The sequence below is a fragment of the Crocodylus porosus genome, unplaced genomic scaffold, assembly GCF_001723895.1.
Source record: "Crocodylus porosus isolate Cpor-Errol unplaced genomic scaffold, CroPor_comp1, whole genome shotgun sequence".
NCBI lineage: Eukaryota > Metazoa > Chordata > Crocodylia > Crocodylidae > Crocodylus > Crocodylus porosus.
In genome coordinates this window covers 17,462,161-17,489,286 of record NW_017728920.1, presented here as the reverse complement: position 1 = coordinate 17,489,286, position 27,126 = coordinate 17,462,161, and the positions used below count along the sequence as shown (strand labels likewise).

Here is a 27,126-nt window from a genome sequence, read left to right as displayed (position 1 = left end):
CTGCCTGGCAGTTGCAGCATTCCCATGGTGTGGGCTGCCCCTAGTGCCCTGTTCTTGCCCCATAGCAGATCTAGGGAATGTGGGGGAAGCGTTGCTTACAAAAATTTCATAGGGGGCACAATGTTGCTCCCTGCTCCCCTACACTATCAGGTGTAGGGCTGCCTGGCTTCTACAGCTTAGTGCAGCCCTGTGTCTGCATAGCAAAGACTCCCAGGCTAAGTTGGCATTCAGGCTGGGTGTCCTGCTTGCCTACCCTGGTTACGCTACTATACTGTTTGATGTGTTGAGACTTCCTGGTAGGATAGTATAAAGGCAGAAAATTTGCTGCTTCCAGCTTTAGCTGTTGGAAAATTTCTGCTCTTCCTGCTAGATGACAAACATCTGGATTACTGTGACCTGAATGCCATCTCCAGGCTGCTTTTCTATAATTCACTAAATCTTGGACAAAAGCTAAAAGCAATACAGATGCTCCAGCCTGTGTAGAATCAGGAGGCTCTCCCCCTTCTATGTTCCAGGGAAAGGCAGACTAAAAGGGAACCTCACCACAAGTCGGGCTTACTGCCAGGTCCTCTTCGAGGTTAAAAGTATAATCCCTTACAAGGGTTAAGGTGGAGAACAGAAAAACTCCATGAAGTCTACTACCGATGAAACAATAACGATCTAATTTCCCTGTGCAGCAGTTTGATATAGTAGTGTCAGGTTTCACAAAAAGCACTAAGGTGGAGCATATATCTGTCTCTTGACTTTATTTCAAAATGGCATGCTGCCAGTTTACTTTATCTAGTTTCTTCTGATTGACTTAATAAGTATACACACTACACAGATGCATTCAGCTGATGTGTTTACTCACTTTTTTTCTCAAGAACAGGTGGCTCTAGTGGTTAAACTGAGTTAGCATTGACATCAGGTCACCCTACATTAGCATAGGTTAATTAGGTTAAAAATATTGTTTCCATCAAAAAGAGGATAGGTTTGTTTTCCAAGATGCAATAAATCACTAGAGATGCCATTGGCACAGAGTATGATATTGTTTAGCCTGACCATGTTATGTCACACTTTTTTCTGCAGGGGAACTACACTAAAGAAACAGAGGAGAGGCTGCATAACACAAGTGCATTTTCGAACAAGTTGTTACAATGGATATGAACACTGTTTTCTCTTCTGGTGAAGTGAGTATTCCCAGAAAAAAATATAAATTCTCACTTAGTTTACTGTGTATATTGCAGTTTATTGACAATAGACTGCAATTGTCTATTGAAGTCTATTGCATGTCTTGGGACATATATCTTCTAAAGCAGTTTAGAGAATATATTTATCAAGGGCATTTAGAAAACAACAAAACCTTCAAAATAAATCTGCTGGCAGATGGCATTTCGGCAACATCCAAAGAAAGTGTACCCACTATAAGGAAAGGTATTTAGCATTCAGAGTCCTGTTCAAGGCCCACTGAAGTGATGGGCATCTCTTCAAGCAACTTCAATATGCTTTGAAATAGTTCTCTGTATTGAAAGCTATTACTTAACTATGGAGGCCTGCAAGCCACTCAAAACCTCTTACATCCCTGATGACCAGCTGTATGCATTTTAGAAAATAAAAAAAATTAACAGTAGTAGTACTGTACGAAAGAAATAAAGGTAGTTCTGTAAACCAATATTTAATTTTACATACCACAGTATATATAAATGGCTATTGTGAAATGTTTTGATTCATCCCAATGTAATTCATCTGAAAAACTGATTAATAGAAGCAAATAGTAGTATTTTCTTCTTTCCTATGCAATTCATGGAAGTAACAGGACCTTGCTACATGCACCATATTTCCATCTCTCCTTCCTTTCTATCTCAATTACCCAACACACTGGTAATTTACAGGATAATATTGCTCTTAAAGAACTAAGAGACTTAAAGGGAAAATTCTCAAGTTCCCATTAATTTGGAGAATTTAAATAACTAGGTGCCTAACTTGAGAAGCTCAGTTCCTGGGTTTTTTTTGTTTGTTTGCTCGTTTTGTTTGGGGCCATGCGTCTCATTATTATTAATTAGAACTGTCATTGCTTAACACTTTTTTTAAAAAAGCAAGGGCCTGTATGCCTCATGTTTTAATATTTGCCATAATAGGAACACACAATTAGAGGACACTTCTGAAAGTAGATTTAAATTAATTGCAGCATGACAAAAGTTCCTATCTTTCCTGGGCCCCAGTTTAGACCAGTTTGCCAAAGGCTGGGCAAGTTCCCAAAGGGGCCCCAAATCAGATAGGTACCCACATGCATGGTATGTGAGAGGCACAAGTTTGATTTAAGGCCATACATACCTAAGTCAGTCTGAAATCACTTTCTCATTTGGGTCATGTAACCCTTTCCATCTGCCATTTGCTTCAATTCTTGTGGTTTTATAGGTTCTACTTCATAGTTACATGCCATGTTCTAGGCCTTTTTGTTGTAGACACATCTTTGTGGTCATCTCGCATGCTTGCACATCTCTAGAGAATTTGGTCCTAAATAAAGAGGAATCCATGGTAACATTTAAACATACTTTCCAATCTTCTCTGAAAAGTAATTTTGGGCCAAATTTATCTCTGGGGCAACACAACACAAATTTATCTGTGGAACTAGTTCCATTTGGGTTACACTTGAGATTAATTGGATTCCTTTAATCCTCCTTTCTTTGTCTGTTTGCAGTAGTGGTTCCCACTAGCAACACTATAATTAAGGAACTTTCACCACTTCTACAATAATAGCGCAAGGTTGGCCATAAATGTGCAGCTAGAAACTTAACGTGAAAATAAATGGGCTTCCCCTATTTTAAATTGAAATGAGGGAGGGGAATGTTTGATTTGCTCTTGCAACTCTGATATAGCTTAGCAGAAACTTTCAGGCAATTATCATACTACTAAATGTTTGTATCTTTCTCTAAAAATCCTTATTGATAAAGAAAACACTTTAATAAAAATTGTTAGATGCTTAAACATGTTAAAAATGTACATGCTCACCGACATTCTTGCTTCAGGTGTAGGAATAGATGTAGTTGGTTCAGCTGACTTTGGTTAACTTATTTTGTCCTTTCTACTGACTTGAAGCATTTTTTTTAATTGACATATCACATAGATTTATGAGTAAATTACTTCTGTAATACATGCTGATTTGCCAGCATGACTTCACTGATCAGTACAAGAAACCACAATGACATTGGAGCACTCTTTAGGATTTGGTTAAAGGTCCCTAAATACCAATTTAAATAACAGACCATAATGGCTATTGTTACTGTTAATGCCTTAAATTGTCTTGTGGGTCAAAATTCTGTTCTTGGATATCTAAAGGCTGGAGTAACATGGTTGTGAATGTGTAAATACCTTAGACAGCAAACATTCTTCTCTCACCGAACCAACTAATCCAAATATATAACATACTTGCGTAGCCCCCAAAGTTCTCAAAACTACATCTCTTTCCTAATCTAAATTGCCACCCTTTGGAGATAATGGAGACAGTAGTAAGAGATGTCAATAAGCTGTGGAGACTCTGTAGAGTGTACAACAGAATGGAAGTGTACTCCCAGATTGCAGCATCTATGTGAAGGAGGAAGAGTGCCATTTCACATACCTGTTCCCCACAGGCAATATTAGGAAGAGGAGAATACTGCTAGCATGTGCACATAACCCATCAAAATATGTTTTCTGTGTCTGAAAATTAGAAGCCTGTCCTGGTCTCCTTTCCTGCTTATTTCATGCCACAGAAAATGGGCACTTGCAAAAAGCTCTACAACCATTTGCACAGTTCCCAGTCACCTTACAAATGCATATGCAGCACATGCACCCGCTCATCTCACTTTCCACACACTAATGCACATGCATTCACTCACATGCACACTTTCTCACATAAAACCCAGGCATCTGGGACATGCGTGCACATGCACACACACAGGACCCAGGCATGGCCCTCCAACACACACTTCTCAAAGATCTTGAATAAAGTATGTTGTTGCACCATGTAATAAAGATGATGTCATCCTCAGAAGTGTGAGATTCAAGGCCTTGGCTACATGAAGGAAAATTAATACTAGTATAACTAGATCAATGTCGATGCACTGTTGTAAATTCCTAATGGGTTGCACTGCTGGAGTGTAATACAGTCCAGCAATATACTGAATTTAGCTCCTGCTTTGAACCAGTACAAGGTCTATGTTAAGGGAAAAACTGATGTGGTTAAACTCGTGTGAATGGTCTTAATAGAGACAGACCCTGTGTATTGTGAAACTCCGGGTTTCAGAAGAACAGATCAGTATAACAGGTGTTTCAGGATTAACTCTGAATTTGCAGGCTTTTCATAGGATAAAGCCCTGATACTGCTACTCATCTGTAATCATATCAAGTATGTGTAGGACTATGCCCTTCTCAAGGAGATGATTAAAGCATTGAAGAAATGCTTTAATCTTAATTTGTTTACCGAAACTGTTTTTAAGGCAGGTGTTCAGTGAGGAGAATAGTCTAGTGGAAAATAGCAGTGAGGCACTAATGCATTTCACTGATTAAATGATATCTTGTAGTCATTGTTAAAAATTGCATAACTTTGCTCATTTCATTCGTTAACAGAGAATTTAAAGAGCTGCGTGTTGTAATTAATACCTTCAGATTTTCTATTTTGGTTAAGGTTACAAAACTCATCTGAAACAACTGAAGTTACTGGAAGTATTTCCGCTGATTACTGCAAATTCTGAATCAGGCTGTAAGACCATAGATGGGAACCTTTTCTTTCCTGTGGCAGTGAGATGCTGTACAGTAAATTGTATTTGACAAGGCTGTTTCCCAAAGATTAACGATGGTTAGATTAAGCTGCCCTTGATTCTACCGTTTAATCCAGCACTGCTGGCTTGGTATTTGGAACAAAACATGGCATGGTTACTGGACACAGTTCTTATCTTTTAACAATAATTCAGAACCCATAACATTAGTTTTTGACAACTGAATTTTTCCTCAGTTGCCATGAGAACTTCTATGAAGAAACTAGTAGCAGAAATCCAGAATGTGTAGTACCAGAGCAGCACTGGTATGTAAGTGGAGAGTTGCATAGCTAAACGTTGCACGTACTTCTCAGGGATAATTTTCCTAGGAATATTTCAGCTTTTAAAAACTGCATTGAAGGTATTTCATACCTGTGTATGAATAAAAAGGGCTGTCTTAGTACCTTAGTTGCTTGTAAAAGCCTGAAAAGAGAGAGCTTCTGAAATCTCCTAAAAAATACCAGAGGAACTGCTTACATTCAGGATGCTCTTACATTTACTGAAACATCCTGAAGGAAGAGCTAGAAACAAGGACTGTATATCCCACTGAAAAACTCCCCTTTCTTCTGTTATAAAACTCCCATTTCCAGCACAGGAGGGTCTTAACGTACCAGACCATTTTAAACTTGTCATTAGTGCAGGAGTGAAGTGCAGACTGGTCAGAATTCAAGTTAGTGCAAGGATAGCAGAAAGCCAGCACGTGTGGTATTAAAGAGAGAGATGCTGTTCTAATGCATTGGGTTTTTTTGTTGTATTTTCTTCCTTATTTTGAAGCAAAGACAGCCAGTTTTAAAGGCCTGAAATGCCAGGAAAGATTGTGCCCAAAGATGATTTAGTGAAGAAAGGTCAAAATAGATGGTAGAAGTGCATCGCAAGATGACACTGTTCTGCAGTTGTCACCTATAAATGGATAACAGGGTCCAGATGGGAAGTCAGGTCTGAGTACAGATTTCAGCACCGAGTTGGAGATTTCACATGTGTGCACATGATGAAGTAGCCCATTTGTGGCTATTAGATATGTGCATGTTCTCTGCAATGGCAAAAGACAATTACTTTGCTCTTAAAATGCTGTATGTAATTTTCTATACCTGCCACTGAAAAACAGTATGGGCAAAAATGGGATTTTTGTTTGTTTTTTTCTTTAATGGGCAAACTTTCATTGTTGCATTACACGAGCTATTGGTTTCAGTTTTGTTTAGTACATTGTAAAGAAAAAAAACCATGCTTTTTATTTCATGACACATTAGTAAAATCCTAATAAATATGATGCTCATACAATGGGAAACTACCGAAACTGCTGGAAAATGCTGATGCAACAAGAATCCCTGGGAAAAATTAGTGACCTTCGAATGCTACAAGGGAATCATTTCAACCTTACTCCCAGGACAAGTGACAAAACAGCAAATGTTTGATTAGAAAACTCTCATAGTAGCTTGTTCTTATAGTTTGTTCATTGTTCAGAACTCTGCTAAGATTTATTAGTTCACATTCATGCGCTCAGCCACCACATCATATTTCGCATACTGATTGCATGCTGCCTTAACTAAAAAGGTATAAACTCAATAGTAGAAATTTTGTTTATGTAATCAGAATTATACAAATAGCATACAACTTGAAGTGCAGATACTGAGTGGTAAACAACGAGTTTTAAGCTTTAAGGTTTTTTTTATGCTGTCTACTAGGGCTGGATCCAGACATGCAGGCACATGCAGTTTGTGGCATTGCAAACCTCCTTGTGGTTTGCAATATGTGCCACAAACCGCACATATTGAACGTTAAACCATGCGTGGTGCTGCTAATTTGCAGCGCCAGGGCAAAATTTGCTACCAGGGTTTCCTGGTAGCAAATAAACCCTGAAGAAAAAATCCACACAAAGCACACCAAAGTGGTATGTGCTGGGAAAATGCAGAGACAGGGGACCCCCTGCACCTCATTCAGCTGCTTACCTCAAGACAGGGGAGCAGGCAGCCCTGGGGTGACTGCCCCCCTGTCTCCGTGTGCTTCAGCATAGGGGCTTCACTGTGGAGCCCTTGCACTTAGGGGCATAGAGGTCCTGTGCTGGGGCAGTGTGCCTCAAAACCAGGGAGCAGCCAGCCCATCTCCACATGCCTCAGCATGGAGTCTCAGAGCAGGTGCCTGGGGTGCAAAGTGCCTCAGTGTGGGGACTCTGCAGCATGCAGAGATTGGGAAGCAGACAGCCCATGGCTCCATTGTGCTGCTCCCCAGCTGGCTGGGACACAGGGTACCTCAGTGCAGAGGCTGACTGCTGGATAGCCCCACAGTGGGACACCCTGTGTCCCAGCCAGCCCCATCTGCAGCAGATAGAGCCCGCTGCAAAGTGCACAGGCAGGGGTACACAGTGTCACAAAGTAGCGGCACAAATTCATGCCCCTACTATGTGTGCTGCTGCAAAGGCACATCCCTACTCATACAGACACAGTCTTAGGAGGTTGTTGTTTTGTTTTGACATGACCCCCATCTTAATTGCTCTAAACTAACAACACTTGCAGTTGGGACAAATCTTATGTGTAAATTCAATCCATGTGAGAACTAAACATTAAATAGTTAAATCTGCCAACTTTGTGATTGGACTTTGGACTTCATTAGGCTAACAGCTAGGAACAAAGCAAACCTGCCTCTCAGCAATTTAGTCTTGGTCTTGCTCTGAGTTTTGGCCTCTACCTGTTAATTTTCAAGCATATTCATATAGAGGGGCTGATAAGGCTTAGAGAGGTTTCCTGGGAGGAGAAATTCTGGTGATGTAAATTAGGTGGGGTCCCTTCCTTAAAGTTGACTGATTAAACACTGGGATGAAGTATAAGCTGGCATCCTAAAAGTAAATAGATTAAAATTCTATTAAAGCATGACCCTCTGCAGACTCGAGCCTTCTTCGTGGGCTTCTTTAGTAGAAACTGTATGTACAACTATTTCTCTTCTCAAGATAGTACTGCCGTAGTGTTTAGCTGCATACTGAAGTGTATGCATATGTATGTGATCAGCATTGTATGTTAAACCAATGGAAAGCATCTGGCAGTGTTTGGAATAACATGGTATAGTTATTGGCTACTTTTCTTAACTTTTAACAATAATTCAGAGAACCTATACCATTAATTTTTGACCATTGAATTTTTCCTGCATTTATGAAAGATCCAGTAGCAGAAATCTTGCACAGGAACTGCTAGTACCATAGTATTAACAAGTCCAGAGCAGCCTTGGTATACAAGGGGAGAGATACTTATCTAAAGTATTGCACATACCTTCTCTGGAATAATTTTCATAGAAATATTTCAGTTTTTAAATACTGCAGTAGTGGTATTGCATATCCATGTATGTAGAAAGCTAGGCTCTCTTGGTACCTACAGTAGCTTATAAAAGCCTGAAAGGTCTTGAAATATCTCCTAAAAAGTACCAAAAGCGCTACTTCATTCAGGATGCGACATTTACTGAAACATCCTGGACAAAGAGATAGAAGGAAGGAATGCATATCCCCCTGAAAAACTTCCTTTTCTGCTGTTATAAAATTTCTTCCAGCCTAAAGGGGTGCTAAGACACTAGACTGATTTATATTTGTTGTTAGTGCAAGCAGTGGTACTTCAGCTCATTGTTTTGATGTCTGACATCTTGAGAATTCTGTAATGCCTCATTCATGGACTGCATTTAGAACTTAATAAATAATTCTTCAAAATAATGTTATTCTTAAACACCAATTCTAAAATGATAGCATTTTTTCAATGTCAGTAATGCATAAAATAGAAAATACAAATTTGTCTTGGACATTTTGATCTCTGAAAATTAAAAGAGAATTTTGTGCTATCCTGTGGAAATGAATACAGCTAATTGGATTGCTTCATTTGTAGCTGGTGGAGATCTGTTGATGTTATTGAATTAAAAGTATTCTTAGATCAAATGCTGAGCTCTGCCCTTATGACACCATCAAGGGAGAAAATTCAGACTGTACAATAAAATATATTTTTAAAAAAGAATGCCAGTGATGAATGCATAAGTGGTTTGCTGTGAGAAAGATATGTTCTGAATACAAGCCCATTAATGCAAAAGATTTATTGGTGGGAAATGACTTTTGAAGGATATAGATATAGAAAAATGTATATTATTCTATACAAATCTAAAAATTCAAGGCTTTTGTCCTTTTTATAAATTTTATGGGTAAAAATTAATGGATAATATACCAACCTATTGCACAAGTGGACATATGTTTGGAAACTGTTTTAGGCCATAGACAGGCATTAATTTCAATTGGTAAGAATTTCTCTGAATTTTTTTCATGTAGAAAAATAGCCCAGGAGCTGGATCGTATATGTATTCCAGCTCCCTAGCTGGAGATGTACACAGGTATGCTCTCCAGCTAAGGGGTACCAGTTATTCCCTGAGCCATCCTCACCTTTAGGGGAGCCCAACTTGACAGTCTGTCCTCTGCCTCCTTCTCAGGGTTTTGAATAGCCTCATCTGCAGCTCAAATGGGCTGGCTGTACATGAGATGACTTGAAGCTGGAGGGGTTGGGAAGCAGGGCCAGGGACAGCCTCCCTGATCCCAGGATGCCGCTCCCTGCCCATTAAATTGCTTTGTGTGTCACCCAACTGGACAACATGTAAAGCCTGCAGGGATAGCTTCCCAAGATGGTCCTGGTCCCTCCTTCCCACCCCACCCTCTTCTCCCTGCAGTCTTGAAATTTCCTCTCCTGCTCAGCTGGCCTGTGAAGGCAGCATTTAAATCTCATGGATCAGGAACTGAGGTGCAGGGGCTGGAGCACCTATAGATGAGCCCTGGGTGCACCTCCCTCCTCCTGCTGCCCTTTTTTGGATTAAATCCAAGTGGGGGCAAAGCACCCTGGGATGCTGGAGGACTGTGCTGTAGCTTCTCTCATAAGGGAAATAGTATAGAATTTCACTTTCCGAGGAGAAACTCCAGGAGCAATTTAACCCTGCTTATTCCTGTGTTGTTTTTCTCACATGATAGCCATTTTTGCTCTGGGAGAAAAATCCTAAACATCTATACACTTCTGTGGCTTGTACTGAAAGCAGCAACTCTCTCGGTTCAAATAGGTCAAAATGAGTGCAAACCTGTTGAAGAGTTCAATATGGACTGAACTGGGTTAAGCTCCATCCAAGCAGATTCAGAGCCATGAAGACTGGTTCAAACCAGGCCAAACTGGTCAAGCTGGACTGAGACAGTTGAAACCAGTTCATACCAGACTGAACAGATCAAAACCAGTTCAAACTGAACTGAACTAAGTCATATAGGACTGAACTGGTAAAAGCCAGTTAAAACCAGTTCAGACTAGTCAAATGCAGTTTGAGCCAGTCAAAACCTGGCTGACCTGAGTGGCCTCCTGGATTGAGCTGGACTGAACTGGGTTTGAAACAGTCTGAACTGGAATCGAATTTGTCGCAGCAGGACTGATCTGTCCAAACTAGATTCAACTGGACTCATGCAGTTATTACCATGCAAAACCAGGTGAAATCTACAGTACATCAAGTTGGGAAATGTGATAGCCCAATATTTCCAAGAGCCAAATGCTCAGCTTTAAGCAGGAGGGCCATGTTTTTGCCCTCTTCCCTGCCCCTTTTTTTTTTCCCTACAGTTTTGCAGTGGGAATTATTTCCTGTTCCTGTGCTCCCTTGGATCTCAGCCCTTCTCAGCTGGGCAAAAGCTGGGAATGTACCCAAACCCAAGTGGAAACGGAAGTTGTGAGGCCGGCCTGGGACACTTCACCCAAGCAGCCGGCTCCGACCTGGCGGGGCAGGAAGTGATAGGGGGTGGGGAATTCTGCCCGGTGAAGCACTTGCCTGTACCCGCAGCCACTCGGCCGCCCTTCCCAGTGCTGCAGCCTGGAGGCGAAACGGGGTGAAGCCGGGAGGTGCGAAGAGGCCGCGCAGGAGAAGCGCTGCATGTGGCCCCGCGTCAGCCCGGCCTGGCCTCGCTCGGCTGGCGGTGGTGGGGGCGGCCGTGCGTCCCTGGAGCGCCTCCAGCCGCCTAAGCCCCGTCGTACGGGCGCAGCCACCGGCCCCGCTTTCATGAATGAAACCCGGTCGAGCCGCTATAAATAGAACGGTGGCTGCCGACGTCACGATGAGAGCGGCTCCAGCTGCATCAGCTCGGCTCTGCGCGGCCAGGAGCTGGGCACCAGTGGCCGAGCCCGCTCCGCCCGGCCCGGCCAGGGGGAGGCAGCGCCATGCCGCCAGCTCGCTGCCTCGGCTGCGCGCTTTGAGGAGAGGCGGGGCGGCAGCCGCCCCCCGACCCGGGGCACCCGGCGGCTGCGGGTAGGTGGCGCGGCGCGCGCTCAGTGCCAGAAGCGGAGGGGTGCCGGCGCCGCCGCTAGCTCCCGTCCGTGGCCAGGGAAGGGCGGGCAGCGGCGCGGCGCGGCTCGGCAAGGAGGAGCCCAGGGGCCGGGCAGTGTTGTGGGTTGCGCTGACAACCGCTGGGCTCGCAGGGGAGGGTTTGGCTTGTCCCGGGGGGCATCGGACATCCTCGGGCCCGGCTGCGCCTTACCTCGGCGCCGGGCGGGAAGCCTCGAGTCGCCTCCGCCGTTCTGTCCTCGAGCCGCGGGAGGCGGCGGTGACTGCCGTGCAGACCAGGGGGAAAGCCTGGCAGGTCCCCGGGGTACTGCTACTCCGCACAGGCCGTCTTGGGGGCTTCCTTACATTGGCTCCTGCAGACTTGCTGTGTGCCCCTGCCTGGGGGAGCCCCTAACAAAAGTGCCAGGGGGGGCTATTAAGTGCTTTAAAAAAATCACCTTGACGTGATCAACTGGGTGAATTCATATAGGGGAGCTCGTCCTCTCCTCTGGTTATAAACACTCAAGGGGAGAAAGGCCAGGAGGTAGGTAGGCCTGATAGTTACATAGCAGTGTACTCATCCTTCAGCAGAAGTTAGTACCTGTGAGCTTTCTAGCACACCCATCCTGTTAACGCTCCAAACTTGGTCAGTATAATATTTAGGTTGAAGAAAAATGGGCAGCAAATCTGGCCAGCTGCAATTCTTTGCTAACTTTTGCTTTCCCAGTACTCAGATACCCAGTACTTCAGGAGCAACGTGGATAAGCTTGAGAGAGTCCAAAGGAGAGCCACTTATAAGATCAAAGGCCAAGAGAGCAAGCCTTATGAGGAGAGGCTGAGGGACTTGGGTCTCTTCAGCCTGCAGAGGAGAAGGCTCAGGGGGGACTTGGTGGCAGCCTACAAAAGTGTATAAGGGGTATGCATCAGGACCTGGAAATACAGTTGTTCACCAGGGTTCCCCAAAGGATAACAAGGTCTAATGGCCACAAACTTGTGGAAGGCTGATTTAGACTGGACATAAGAAAAATCATCTTTACAGTCTGTGTGTCCAGGGTCTGGAACAGACTCCCCCCCAGTGGTTGTGCAAGCACTTACTCTGGACTCATTCAAAAGGTATCTGGATGTTTATTTTGCTGGGATCATTTGACCCCAGCAGACTTCCTGCCTATGGCAGGAGGGCTGGACTCGATCTTGCAAGGTCCCTCCCAGTCCCTAATGTCTATGAAATGTCTTTTTTTTTTTTTTGGCTCTGCTGTGCTGAAAACAGCTGAAGCGTAGCCCGTAAGTCCATGTCCAGACAAGCATGGCCGTTTGTTTCCCCGAGGACAAGTAGCAACAGCACAGGTTATCCCTGGTGGGGTAGTGGAGGCTGGGGCCAGCAACTGTGGTCCCAGCTAGCTAGGCCCCAGTCTTGGGCAGCACATGCTCCTGTCACATGTGCCAACCCACTTTTTTAAGGCAAGGGAGGAGTGCAGGGAATGCCTGCGTCTACGGTGTGTGGCACTGCAGACCTGTCTGCACATACCGCACATCTGTGCTCATCTGAACATAGTCTAAGAGGGGAAGACGCAAGGTTGTTTTTTTTCCTTTAGTCTGCTTCCATACAAAGGATCTCAAAGCTCACACTAGAAGCCATAAAAGGTAGTGCTAATGAGAGGTGGTGGAATCTCTATCCTAGAAGGTTTTTAAGGCCCTGCTCGACAAAGTCTTGGCTGGAATTATCTAGCTGGGACCATCCTGCTTTCAGCAGAGGGTTAGACCAGATGACCTCCTGAGGTCACTTCCAACCCTAATTTTCAGTTATTTTAATCAGATCTAATCAGTGTGAATATAGCTGGCTTCTGAAACAGGAGATTGAAATGTATGACCATGCTGAGGCATGAGCTGAAAGAGGACAGGACCTGGACAACACATAGAAAAAATCTGGTTCCTGGTTTCTGGGTGCAGAATCATGGACTGGGTTGTGGAGTCTCTCTTGTTCCCATTCAGTATTGTCCAACCTTGTTTACAAAGATGCTTTCCTTAAGTCCGGTAGTGAGAAATACTTTTGGGGGACCTTTTTGCACTTTTCTGTAAAAAGAAAGATAGTAACATTGACCTAAAGTCTCCCTTTCCAAACTTTCAGAATTTTAAATATTTCTGTGATGACATAGCTCTATTGGGAATTTTCCTGCTTTAATCCCTTGCTGTACACTTATTGTTTCTTAATCAAAATGTGAATGAATTTCGCAACTGATTTCTGAAAACAGCAACTGATTTCAGCTTCCCAACACAAAATGATAAATGGGGAAAATATAACAAATGTCACTTAATGTTCAACAAACAGAGGCAGACTCTGCCTTTTTAAAGGAAAACAAATGCACAAGAAATTTTTTTCAGTAGCTGTATATGCCAGAAACTCAGTGAAGCCTCTGAAAATGTTCTTTTTTTTTTTCTTCGCCTCTAAGCAAAAGTTGAGGTAAATATTATTCTCTACAGCAGGGGAAGGCAAAATATGGGCCTGCAGGCCAGGTTCAGCCCACCAGGCCATTCTATCCAGCCCATGGGGCACCTGAAAAATTTAGAAAATGTATATTGGAGACTGACAGAAACATGGGAAGGATTTCTGTTTTGTTAAAGTCACAGGCTTCGGTCCCATCATAATGATCAAGGGTCAAAAGATGCTGCACCTTTAGTTCCTGTTAAAATAAAGTGGATGAGTGTGTGGACCTAATATATGGTCCTCGGTACAGAAACCGCCCAAATCAGGAAACCAGCATGTTGTGAAAAGAAGCAGAATTCTGTAGATCAGCAGTTTCTCTTAGAGGGAGTTTAAGAACTACAGTTTTTCCATGTTTCTGAAAGCTCAGAGATTGCGGGGTGTGAAATCTATTGATGTTTGACCAATAGAGAACATTAAGAATTGTAAGCAGAGATATCCATCCATCCATCTTTCCACCTTCCTTTTCTTTAAACTTTTACACTCACATTTGTATGAAGTTGTCATATCCTTTTTGTGCTTGAGGTAGGAAAGGTCTTTGATCCTTTTCCTTTAAGGTGTACAGGGAAGAAGACTGTCAGGACACAGCATGGAGACTTATAAGACCTTCTTGCCTTCTAGCAGCTAACATGGACTGGGGGGGTTGTGTGTCTTAAATCAGATTCCTATAACCTAAGGATGGCCTAACCAGGACCCAAGAACTGTATCACAGAAAGATCTTGATGTTTTTCTCAAGTACTTTCTGATGTCAACTCAGCAAATATGGGTAATATTCTTGGATATTTTCCTTAGGTGTTCTGTCATTATTGGCACCAACCCTGAACTGCTGTCACAGAGCAGCTGACAAAAGTCTGTTTTGCTGTTGGAGAAGAGTGAAGTTCTCATTGCACTCAATAGGAAGTGCATACAGGTGTTTGAGAACAGAATTTTGGTCAAAATATTCTGAAGTGCTTCTGAATCTTCAGATATTGGTTATAGTTATCCTTTTCTTTTTGCCTGCTTGCAGACTTTTTTTTTAAAACCATTTACCAGAAGAAGCAGTGTGTTAGTTTGACCCAGTTCTGCAGCGTCTGTATAGATCAGGCACTTCAGTGAGGCTTGTTGGCACTTTTAGCTAAAGCTGATTCAATCAGCTATTGAATAAAAGTGCCCAAAAAGCCCCTCTAAAGTACCCGATCTACATAGATGTTGGGTGAGCTGGGTGCAATAACTAATTCCATTAACCTTTTCCTGTCTTCCCTACACATTTTTGCTGTGATTTCCTCTCATAATCATCTCTTGTAATATCTTTCTCTACCTCATCTTCCCATCTTTTTTTGTGATCTTTCCATAGGTCTCTTGCTCTCAGAAAGCATCCTAAGCATGCAGTTTGTGAAAAGCTGAAATCCCTCTTCATTAGAACCCAAGTCTCTTAACCTTTTGACATAGTCAGGATGTGGCGCACACAGTCCATCATTAACTTTGCTTCCCTGGGACATTTCTGCATTACTTTTAATGCTTTAAAAGAAATCCCTGCAAGCTGCAACCTTTTTGTCAGTTCATCTCCAATCCTTCCATCACCTATGATCATTTAGACAAGATATGTAAATCCATTGACCACATTTAGTATTTCTTTTAACATAAACCTGTTTGTGGGGTACTACTTCCATGCTAAAACCATTGCTTCACTCTTATCCTTGCTGGTTTTCACACTAAATTCTTTCATTCTTAGGCACCATACATCAGAATGATGTTGCACTCTCTTACTGCTTTCACCCCAAATCATTATGTTGACAGTGAACATCTTGGCCTCCTCGTCTTTCCACATGCTTTCCCACACCCTGCGAAGAACTCTGCTGGAAGCAGCCAGCTGGCATTGAATTGCACTAGCTTGTGATGGCTCCATTAGACTTCTTTAAAAACTCTAGTAAAGGTTTCCCTCAATTTATGTGGTACATGTATTCCTGGAGAACACCACATAAATCAGATTCACATAAAGTGAACCTACTATATAATGTAAGAAATAGAGACATGTTGGCTACTCCTGGGGCCACTGCAGCATGGATTGGGATGTGTGCAGGCAAGCGAAGCCCCAGGCACTGCAGCATGCAGCACTCACCCTAGCCCTGGCTGCAGCAGCCCTGGGAACTACCAGCACCAGCTGCCCGTAGCCACTGGGCTGCACTGTGCCCCAAACCCCCCGGGGCTCTGCCTGTCCCCATTCACCCCAGCTCCTGCTGCAGCTATCCCAGGAGTGGCCGATCCCAGCTCCCTGTAGCCGCTGGGCTGCACTGTGCCCTGGTGCTGGCAGCTGGCACCAGCAGCTCCCGGGGCCACTGCAGGCCTGGCTGGGGTGCAGACAGGCAGAGCACCAGGAAGAGCCTGGAGCTGCCAGTGGCCTGCTCTTGTCCAGCTGCAGGCGGCTGCCCACCCCTGCTGCAACCCTGGGAGCAGCGGACACTGCCTGCTTGCAACTGCAGCTGGGGGAAAAGAGCCTCTACTCACTGCAGGAGCAATCGCTGTGGGGGCTCTGGGGCCTCCTGGCAGAGCCCACCTGGGCAGCAGCACCTAGGCGGGGACCACTGGGGCTGTCACCTGGCCCTGCACCGTGCAGGGAGGGCCCCATTACCTCTGATGGCTGCTTCTTCTGCTGGTGAGTATGGGGGTGGGTTCTTTTTTTTTTTAATTGCGGAGATGCTGTCGGGGCAGCGATGGCGGGGTTTGGAGGGCTGGGATCAGGTAGGGCAGTGATGCGGGGAGATGGGGTTGGGTGGAGCAATGATGGGGTTGGGGCTGGGTGGGGGATCAGTGGGGTTTCGGGGCCAGACGGGATGGAGCCGGGTGGGGCAGGAATTGTGGAGTCTGGCGGGATGGGGCCAGGCAGGGCAGGGATTGGGGGGCAGGCGGGGGATGGGGCTGGGCAGGGCAGGGATCTGGAGGGCTGGGAGAGTAGTCAGGGGTCCCCCCTATGGTCCTCTTCCCCCTCATCCAGCCCCCTACTTGCCTGCACTGGAGCCTGGATCCAGTTTCCTGTGGCTGGCACACTGCCTGCCCTGGACTGGCAGGCAGCATGCTTCACCACCAGAGCAAGGGCCAACTATAGAGATACTCTGGGTGCTACCAGAGCATCTCTGAAGGACCCAGCCTCTGGTTGCCTGCCCTGCTTTTTTTCTCTGCAGGTTTTTTTTGACCCCATATCCAGGGGTCTAATTTTGCCCCCGTGCAGCAAATTTGCAGTGCGGTTTCTCTTTCCTGCACATGCCTCTTGTAGTGTCTTAAAGGAGTTTAAGATACTGCAGGAGGCACATGCAGGCTTGTCTGGACACGCTTGTACATTTTTAAATGCTGTTTGTTTTATCACAGTTGCATCTTACTCTGGTTGTCCTAACAACTGATCTCTGTCTAATGCCATTGTTGGGAATTCAACCAGTGGCAATGTTTTTTTTTTGTCTAGTCCTGTTTTTTTTTTTTTTTTATGATACCACTGAAGTCTTGTTTATATTTTGGGTCCTGGGCTTTATTTATGTCTCTTTCATGCATGTTGTTTGCTGATTCCTGTCTTGGGTTCCCAGTAACTGGCTTTGACTAGCTCCACTTGCTCTTCGCAGATAACCAACCTTTCTTCACTCAAAACCTGGTGACTTACCTGTGTTTTTTTTCTCATTAGCAAGTACATGCTTTTGGTTCTTTTTTAATGCACTTAATGTAATAAATTTAACTACTGTAATCTTATCTATAAAACCTCAGAATCTCACATCTTGTACATATGCCTGGGTGGGAGCTCTTTTTGCTGCTTATACTGGTTTAGAAACAGTTAATCCATAAAGTTTGCAACCCCTTGATGGTTATAATTCAACATTAGAGCCCATTTTAATTTGAATATTTGTTCAGGCTTCTAACTAGATACTTTTTCAGTAATTAGGATTTTTTAAAAAAAACCTAGACTAATACAGTTAAAATTGCTCTGCATTTTTTCATAAAATATTTATTACTTTCTGAATTGGATTTGAGAGTTTTCAATTGTATAGCTGTAAAGCACTTTTCTTTTTGGTTTGTTGTAATCTCTGTCCTGTGCAGAATCAAGAGAAATTAAATACATCTTCATTAGGCTACCACTGATCTATTACAGAGCAGTTAGGCACCCTGGGGCAAATCTCTATCATAAGTAATATCCTTCTTTTGTTCCTTTTTTATTGTTTCCTTTTTGTTCCTTTCTAAGAGCCTGAGATAATTTTGTTGATCTCTCTTGTGTTTTGTGGGTTTATTACTGTTAACTAGGTTTGTTATGTGCTTTAAACCTGCTTTGTAATCATCTTGTGGAAGCATTTTTGTTTTTTGCTTTTGTTTACAGTCTAGGTTCTCTTGTACTGAATATATTTTGTGACTGGAGTTCATTCTCATTGAATCATAACTTAGAAGAAATAAGGTGGTAGTTTTTAATCAGATGGCCATGTAAAGGGGACTACAGTCTAAATAACAACATTTTAATAGACTAGTTAGCTTAAGATAATTATTTGGTATCTATATGGTTGGGAGTTTAAAACCAAAAAGACATACTGGCTAGCTATGCATCTTCATTTTCCATTCCAGCACTGTTAACATTTCTGTATTCCATCTGTGAGGCCAGTCTGTGCATGAATAAAATATGAAGTAATCTGATACTCTTTATTATGTCAGGGGTTACGGCTCATTTTGAGAACTGCAATAAAATGCTTTTTATCAAGGTTTCCCAGTAAATCATATACTGTGCCTCTCTTAACTTGCTTTTACTCAGCCAACTCATTCATAGCCCTTTGAGGTTATGAAGCAGAGTTGCAAGAAAAATGGTTTATTGCCTGTAAATTTGAGTAGATACCAAGTTGCTGCCAATTGGCTGAATTACAAAAATGCTTGGAGGGTGTGGCTTGCTAACTGTCAGATGGCTTCACTTGCTCTGGCCTTGACCCTGCATCCAGCTGCAAATGAGTAGCATAGTACCTATGTGAATCCCTTGTTGCTTAGAACTTCACCCACAGAATTGGTATTTTATAAGGGATTTATTAATTAGCACACCAGCTGATGCCTGAAATTGCTTTTGGGTATGTGGACCAACAGAGACAGAAATGTAGTGGGATCACAGGTGACCAGCTGACTAAAATTCAGTGTAGCCCCCTCTCGTTAGGTGTGTCCCAGGGAGACTACAAGAAAGGGGCGGGAGACCCCTCCCACAGTGTGGGTCGCGGTGGGGACACCCCGCCACAACAACAAGAAAAGCTCCGACAAGAGGGCAAACTTATCTGCAACAGGTGCTGCCACACCGGATGAGCCGCAGAGGGGCAGAGCTCCCATGCGGTTCGTCAGCCACTTTTCTCTGCAGCTGGGGCCAGTGTGGCCAGTTGGTGTCATCAGAGAACACTACCCAACTGGGATAAAAGCTGGCGGTGTGGAAACAGCTGAGAGGATTGCAGCAGGGAAGTAGCTGAGAGATCATCCCTTGAGCCGATCAGGGGAGTCCCGACAGCTGCAAGGAGAGGCCGAAGAGGGACCTAGCAGAGGGGTCTGAGACATAATTAAAGGGACTTGTCACCCCAGAGGCCGGGGTAGCCAAATGAAGGGACGGCGAAGGATGCAGGACACGTGAGTGGGGAGCAGGCTGAGACCCCACCCTGGAGTTTCTGTTCTTTGTTTCCCTTTCATTTCATTTGCAGCCCTAAAACCCAAGAGGAAGGCCACAGGATGCACTCTGAGGACCGAGCAGGCCGGGGTCACGCGGGGACCCTGGACATTAATAGGCCAGACCTGTCACCAGGATCTCCTTACTACCCCAAATAAACCCATGCAGTGGAGAGGAAAACTGTTGTGACCACCAAGGGCCTGAAACAATGAGATGCATTGGTATATGACATCCAGGTGAAGTTGAACTATCCATTGTTCGGCTGTTCCAACAAGCTGGTTTATGGCTCAGGTGTAGGGGAGGTGGAGCCCTAGGACCACCCACGGGAGGTGATGTCTGGCATGTTCCCCCCTGCAGAAGGCAATCCCACTACTGAACATAATATCCAAGATGTGGCAGGTGAGTATCAGGGTATCCCTTGGGGAGAACACAACCAAGCAGCGCAGCAGCAGGAGTAGCCTCCACAGCAGACTCAAGCACCCATTCCAGGGCCACATAAGAGTGGTTCCATGAAGCCAGGCGGGTACAAAGTAGCAGTGTGGGAATGGATTATAGTTCACATTATTATACCTATTAGGATTTATCCTTAATAGATTAATTTCCTTTGACATAAAAATTGTGCAAATGTTCTCTGCTATCTTCTTTAATTTCCTGAAAACCTATTTATTATATATGTTAAGATAGAGCCTAGATTAGTGGTTCTCAGCCTTTTTAGACCCAAGGCACCTCTCCTTGGAAATGCCAGCTCTTAGTTTTCACTTTTTTTTTTTTTTTTAGTATAGAAAAATACTAGAGCAATACTTCAGTTGCAAGGAACTCAGCAACCCCATGACAGATCAGAATGTTTTAACTTTATGAATTCCTATTTGAGATATCTAGGTTTATCATGTGAATCATGTTTGTACACCTAACAGTGCAAATTGTTGCATGGCACCATTGAAAGGCTCTCAGGGCACCCCAGAGTGACACAGTATCCTGGTTGAGAATCATTGGCCTAGAGCAGAGGTCTCCAACCTTTTTATAGTGAAGTTCACTTTTTGGAAGTAAAGGGCACCCCAGGATCATCTATGCCCCTCTCCACCCTACCCCCAAGGCCTCCAAAGCACAGGTGGGGGGGGCGGCATGGGCCCCTAAGTCTTCTGCCTGGCTGCGCTAATCCCACTTCTGTACTGCAGCTGCACTGAGTGGCACCTGCCCGGCAGCCAGATAAACATGGCATCGGGCCCTAGCCCAGTCAGGTCTGGAAGTATCTGCTGTCCAGGGGCTTGTGGGGGGGGTTCTGCCACTGGGCACAGCTCAGTGGAGGCCTTGGGGGGGTGCATTCCACTTCCCCACCTGTGCTCCAGGTGCAGTGGGCAGCCCACAGCAGCAGCCATCTTGTCCCAAGCACAGGTGAGGGAGGGAACACAGGTCCCCAGGGCCTCCACTAGGCTGCGTGCGGTGGTGGGAGCTCCCCCTCAACATGCTCCTAAATGACCAGATCTTCCCAGAACTGCCTGGGCTGGGGCCGCCCCCACGTGAGTCCCTGCTGCTTAGCTGAGCCACAACCACATGTGGCCAGCTTCAGCAGGACTTGAGGCACACCAGCAGCTGCCTCTGCCACCTCTGCCCCCTCAGAGATGGGAGGGAGCCCCCGCCGGTGCCCCTGGAAGAGCTCCCCAGGCTCCAATCCTCCCACCACCCATACAGGCTGGGGCACCACTTACCTTACCCTGCTCCTGGCTGGGCCTCATGGTCAATCGATCACTGCAGGGGCCGTGATCTGGCCTTTGCCCCTTCTCTCCCCCACATATTGACTTGCTGGGGCTGGGTGGGGGGGATGGGTGTGCACATACTCATGCGCCCAGCTCTCCCCTAGCCCAGGATCAATCTGTTGATCAGGATCGACAGGTTGGTGACCACTAGCCTAGATGCTCCAAGTAGCCTAAGGCCCTGTTGTGCTAGGCTCTGTACAAACATCTGTGAAGACATGTTCCTTATCTCAGAAGCCTCAGTTCTGCAGCAGATTACAGACATGTTCTGTGCTCACATAGAACCTCTGCCATTGCAGTCAGTTGTGGGATAAGGGCTTAAATTGCAATGCACTGCAAGAAATTTATTTTGTATATTATAACACATTTATCTTATATAATTAATTTATATTTAATTACATTTTATCCATATAGGTAAAATAGCTGAATGTTTGAAAGCTATCATATGCTAAATGACTGACAAAATTATGTTTATGTAGCATCATTTTGAGAGAACAACAACATTGTCTCACTCTGTGACAATGAATGTCTGTGCTTCCAAAGACTTCCTTAGTCCCTCCCCCCGTCCTCATAGACAACTCAAAGTCATAACTATTTAAACATTAAAAAAGCACAATTAGTCATAGTCCAGTAGTTATTAATAACACACACATTCTTAAGATGGAGAAAATAATGGATTTAAAATGGTGAAGAACAAATATCAAAATAGCATTTTATTTTTAAATTGGCTTGATGATGTGATGTATATTCTGTAGTTATGATGGGTGAATGAAATTTGAATATAAAGGATGTTTTAAGGCAGAATCAGTCAATATCTCAAATTTTAAGTGTTTTCTTGATAGGAAAAAATATAATCAATTTAGAAGTTTAAAATACAGAAAAAGCCCCGGGAATGGGGAATGCTGGATAACAAAATATGTCAGTTAATTGAGCGGCCCTAGCTACTGCTTCTCACGCCGTGTCTGGGGCGTCCTTCTGCCCCTCCTGCAGCATTGCTGCCGCTCCCGTGCGGCCCACAGGGCCCCGCATGACAGTGAGGCAGGTCCCGCACAGCCTGTTATGCCTCCAGGCCACAGTGGGCACTTCCAGTTTTACTTTATCTTACAAGCCGGCATGTCGGTTAGTGGAGCATACCGGCTTGTAAGATGCCAGATAACAGAACTTCTACTGTATAATGTATGCATCTTGGCAGTCAATGCAGGTGAATGGAAAAGGTTTCCATGTTTGAAAAATTCTGTTCGACAAACCCTACTAAATAAGGCTGGCTTGTGTTTTCTCAACTTTTTCCTTGATGACAGTTTCACACCAGACATTCTATAACTGAGCAGATGACTAGAGATTTGGAGAGCAGAATCATATTCTGAACTATGACTGTGCCTTTCTCTTCTCTGAAAATGGTAGATTTTGCAAAGGCCTTAAACTGTATTTAAAAACAAATCTCTCCCCTTTTTGCTGACCAACCTATTAACTGATTCGACATGCATCTAAAAGATGATGAAGGAATATATTCTAGTTTTCTATAAGGACAGTGTATTTTGGAAAAGAAAATGTACATTGTGCTCTCATTAAAGCATTTCATGGTAAAACAATTCTAGCATCTTATCTTATAAACGGGATTTGCTAGTGAGAAAATATTTGAATTGACAAGATTCAGTTAGACTGTTTGGTTTTAATTTAGACTTTGGTCTGTGAAAAATTGTCTTTAAAAGCAGAGAGGCTAGGTGATTTATACAGGCAACAGTGATGGTAGAGTCAGTCTAAATTACAGGTTTCAGCAAATCAGTGCTCTTGTGTCATTTTATTAGACATTACTTTTGGAACTTTAATTACAGCCTATTTTGTACATAAATGGTAACCTGCTTTTACCTGTTGAGACTATCTTAATCCACATCTTCAAGGGTCAGGTGCCAGGGAAAGCCTATCGTACAAAAGCAAGTTTATACCGGAGTCCCTCAAGCCAAACTCACTTACATCCTGTCTTAGCTGCTTCTCAACATGACAGGGAGCTAGTGAGAGGTAAGCTTGTGCCAACAGTCCTAGCTTCACCAGGATTTTTCTTCAGCAAACAGGTTTGTGTTTACAGAAAACCAAAGTAAAAATAACATGCTAACTGAGGGGGAAAAAAAACCATCTGAGGTCAAAAGAACAGTTCTTGGGTTTTAGTAACTGTATGTGGTATATAAAGGAACTGATATTAAGCCAAACTGAAGTTGAGTTTGGTCTTGAAACTTCATCATGTGGGCAACTGGGAAGAAGTGGAAATAGAAGAATCTGATCTTAAATAATTCAACTTCTACAGCATTGGAAAAAAATGTAACTGTCTTGTTACAGTTTTTGATAAATGGACACTGACATGGACTACGAAAGACCCAATGTTGAAACCATAAAATGTGTGGTGGTTGGTGATAATGCAGTGGGGAAGACTCGCTTAATTTGTGCAAGAGCATGCAATACAACCTTGACACAATACCAGCTGCTGGCAACTCATGTACCAACCGTCTGGGCAATTGATCAGTACCGCGTCTGCCAAGAGGTAGGGGTTTTCAAGCCTATTAAATATGGATGTACTAAATATTTATGTATTAAAAACATTTGTATTTCTGTTCAACTCCATTTTCATCAAAGTGTGGTAATGGGCACCTCAGAAATACATTTGCAAAAGATTATAAGGTATTCGCCATCTCTCTAGGGTGTTCCATTACACAGTTTGTGGCAAGAAGAGATTTTTTTGAAGTTGCATAATATGCCTAAATAGTAAGAAATACAATGCTTAGGACAATATTGTGATAGAGTATGTGATGAAGCATGTCATCATACAAAGAAAAGTGCCAATTACCTGCAGTGAACATTTTAACTGAGCAGAAGAAAACGTGATTTCTATTCTGTTCTAGGTCCTTGAACGTTCACGGGATGTTGTTGATGAAGTAAGTGTTTCCCTCAGGCTCTGGGATACATTTGGTGACCACCACAAAGACAGACGTTTTGCTTATGGAAGGTAAATTGATGAAAGTCTAACTTTTAAATAAAACATGCAATGAAATTTAGCACAGGGAAATTTGCAGGCCTTAATTTTGAACCATGAAGCCTTAAAACAATCAAGGGTAATCATATCCTGCCTACTACAAAGAGGATTATCTACTGCAATGATTTAAAAGATACAAATACTTATAAGGAAACATAGTTTTCCTATGCAGCATTCTTGACCAAATAATTAAGCCCTGTTGACAAATGTTGTCCAGTTAGAAAATAGAGCATTCACAAAATCAGGCTGCACTGGTATAAAAATGGAGGTCAGTATTTCTTACTTAAACACCATGAAGTGACCATGAAATGTAATCAGTTCATTTATTGCTGACGTAATCCACAGATGCATTGGAAAGCAATCTATTCTTACAATAATGTATTATAAAAGAAATAAGTGTTCTGATTGGTTTGATGGGTAATTCTCTTAGGGTTAGAAAAAGCACATTGCAATAAATGACAGTGTCTACCCTGTTGATTTCGGTGGGGAGGAAACAAGAAAAGAAGGGAAAGGTTTTCTTAATATAAGTAAGTTCTAATAGCAGCTGAAATTGTGTGGTTTAGTGGGAGGTAGATCTGTCCCTATCTTGGTTTAAACAGAAACTGCTGAATAACAGACTATTTGTTATAATATAATGCAGGAGTCTGCAGCCTATGGGCTGCAGGCTAGTTCACCCTGTGAAAACACTGGATCTGGCCTGTGGCAGCCCAGGAAATCAGCAGCACGTTCCAACCACAGCAGCAGTGGAGGCATCCCCAAGTCCTAGCTCCTGATGTATTCTATTTAGTCACTCTGCTACAGCAGAGGCAGCATCCCCTGGGTCTAGCACCTGCCATCTTCTATCTGTTCCCTTCAGAGTGTCTGTGGATCACTGGGGAGGTGCAGGATTGTGGCTTGCAGTGGGACATGGAGCATAGGCAGCAGCCACCAGTATCAGCAGGTTACCCACCTATCATTATATGTTCCAGTTACCTAAAGTTATTGAAATGGAACCTCATAAACTTTTTCAGGATTGACATACATGCTGGGTCATTTCTTGCATTATATTTTTCCTTCTGGAACTTCTTTTCTCTTTTCCATGTCTTACCTGTTCCAGTCTTAGCTGATCATTTTTGCATATACCCTTTGTTTGCTCCAGCTGAGAGTATTGTTTGTACCTGTGCCAATTTTGCATGGTCTGTCTCTAAAACATTTTTCTTGGGAGGCTCTCTGTGCATATGAATAGGACAGGGTTGTCTGAGTCAGTATTAGGCATGTAAATATCATTTTAAAATTATTTGTTTACCCTCCTCCAATTCTATAGGTTAAACAGTTACCCAGTGACACAGCAGCTCAGACATGGCTGCTGCTGTGAGCCACTCCAGGGTCCCTTTGACATGTGGGGGTGGAGGTAGCTGGCAAGCCCAGCAAGACAGTACAGCTCAGTCGAAGTCCCCTGCTAAGAGGCAGGGAGCACCTGTGAAGGAGTAGCTAATTGATTAATTGATGAGTCATTAGGCTGCCTGCTATTTTTTTCTTTAACTTCATAGGCTGTGGGTATGGGCAGTCTTCAATTTACAACTTTTTGAGTTGCAATGAACGTCACTTAAAACGTTTATAAATTGACACCTCATTTGGGCATTCCTACATGGGTTTCATCTTTATGGCAGTGGATACTGCGTGCTGGTAAGTGGTGGAAAGGGATGGGGGAGGGAAGGAGTATGGGAAGGCAGATCAACACCCCCTGCAGTGAGGGAGGGACTGGGACTGGGACAAGTGCTGCTCAGCTGGGGCCAGACGGGTGCAGGAACATGGGGAGCGAAGGCTCTCACTGCCGTGCGCTGCTCATCTGGCAGCTCAACCAGCATTTCCTGCTGCTGCTCCCCCTGCTGGTCCAGGAAGGCATGGCGGGCGTGCTCTTGGATCTGCACAGGGAGGGGTGGGCAGGGCCAGGGCTGCACTGGGCTGAGCCCCAGGTGGGCAGCGGGGGCTACAGTGAATTTTTGGGTGGCTGCAGCCCCCTTGTAGCCCCACTCTGCTGCCCACCCCGCTCCTCGCGGGTCCAGGGGCACATGCCTTCCTGCCACTTGCCCACCCAGGGCAGGATGGGCACAGGGCAGAGCTGCTGCGCTGCCTCCAGACTAGCAGTGTGCAGCAGTGGGAGCCACCAATGGACAAGCCGTGGCTTTGAGGGCATGGGGGAGCGTGTATCCCTAGATCAGAGCAGGCAGTGGAGTGGGAGCTATGGGGGGCTGCAGCCACCCAAAAATTCACCGTAGCCCCCACTGCCCACCCAGAGCACATCCCCACCCTGCCCGCCCCACCCCGCGCAGGTCCAGGGGCACACACCCCCCATGCCCTCCTGAACCAGCAGTGGGAACAACCAATCGAGCCACCAGAGAAGCCACATGCAGTGGAGGGAGCTGCCCCCTCCCTGTCCCTTCCTCACCACATTGATCTGCCCCCCACCACGCCTCTTCCCTTCCACCTCCCCTTCCACCACTTACCAGCTGCATGCAGTATCGACCATTGTAAAGGAGCCAATCCCCCATTTGTAACACTTTTTATGGGGAAATTGGTTCCAAGTTACAATGTTTCAACTAAGACATGGTTTTAAGGAACCAATTGCATCTTAAGTCTGAGGAGTGCTTGTATGTATTCCTCCCTTCCCCCTCCTCTGCCTTGCTCCTCCATCCCTCCCTCTTGCCTGCCCGGCAACCTTCTGGTTCCTTTTGGAGCGCTGCAGCTTCCATTCCCCCCCCTGCTTCCCTGCCAGACTGCGTCCAGCCTCACAGGAAACGATAACCAGTAACCTTTAACCAGTTATCACTGGGCTTATCAGTTAAACAATTAGTCATTTAACCTTTTACATCCGTAGTCAATACCAAATAAAATGAGTGATTGTAGAGGGTGCTGGTTAGCCTGCTTTGATCTTTCATGCTTCCTCAAGTTCACCAGTAGGTCAGTCTACCAATTGAATCCAGCAATGACATTTTCATGTATCAATCCATGCAACTTGTCAAAGCCAGTGTATGTAAAACCTTCTTTACATTCAGTGTTGTCCTAGAGGTGTGTTTTATAAGGAGTTACAAAGTAAACATTGCTTTCTTCTAATAAAAAAAAGTTGGTGGATTATCCTCTGGGTAGGAAGGTGATTTTGAAAAACAATTGATGCTTCAGTTCAGTAAAGGATT

General features: G+C 44.3%; 1 protein-coding gene across 4 annotated transcripts in view; it reads left to right on the top strand.

The window, feature by feature from the left end:
- RHOBTB1 (Rho related BTB domain containing 1) overlaps positions 1 to 27,126 on the top strand; it is a 78,037-nt gene that overhangs the window by 4,017 nt on the left and 46,894 nt on the right. For 3 of the 4 annotated variants that reach the window (XM_019538630.1, XM_019538629.1, XM_019538632.1), the window contains 3 exons: positions 1,069 to 1,169; positions 23,263 to 23,464; positions 23,823 to 23,926. In XM_019538630.1, coding sequence (XP_019394175.1) covers positions 23,273 to 23,464; positions 23,823 to 23,926 — 296 coding nt within the window. In that variant the 5' untranslated portion in view covers positions 1,069 to 1,169; positions 23,263 to 23,272. The remainder of the gene's footprint in view (positions 1 to 1,068; positions 1,170 to 23,262; positions 23,465 to 23,822; positions 23,927 to 27,126) is intronic. The other variant, XM_019538631.1, reaches the window with a different exon arrangement.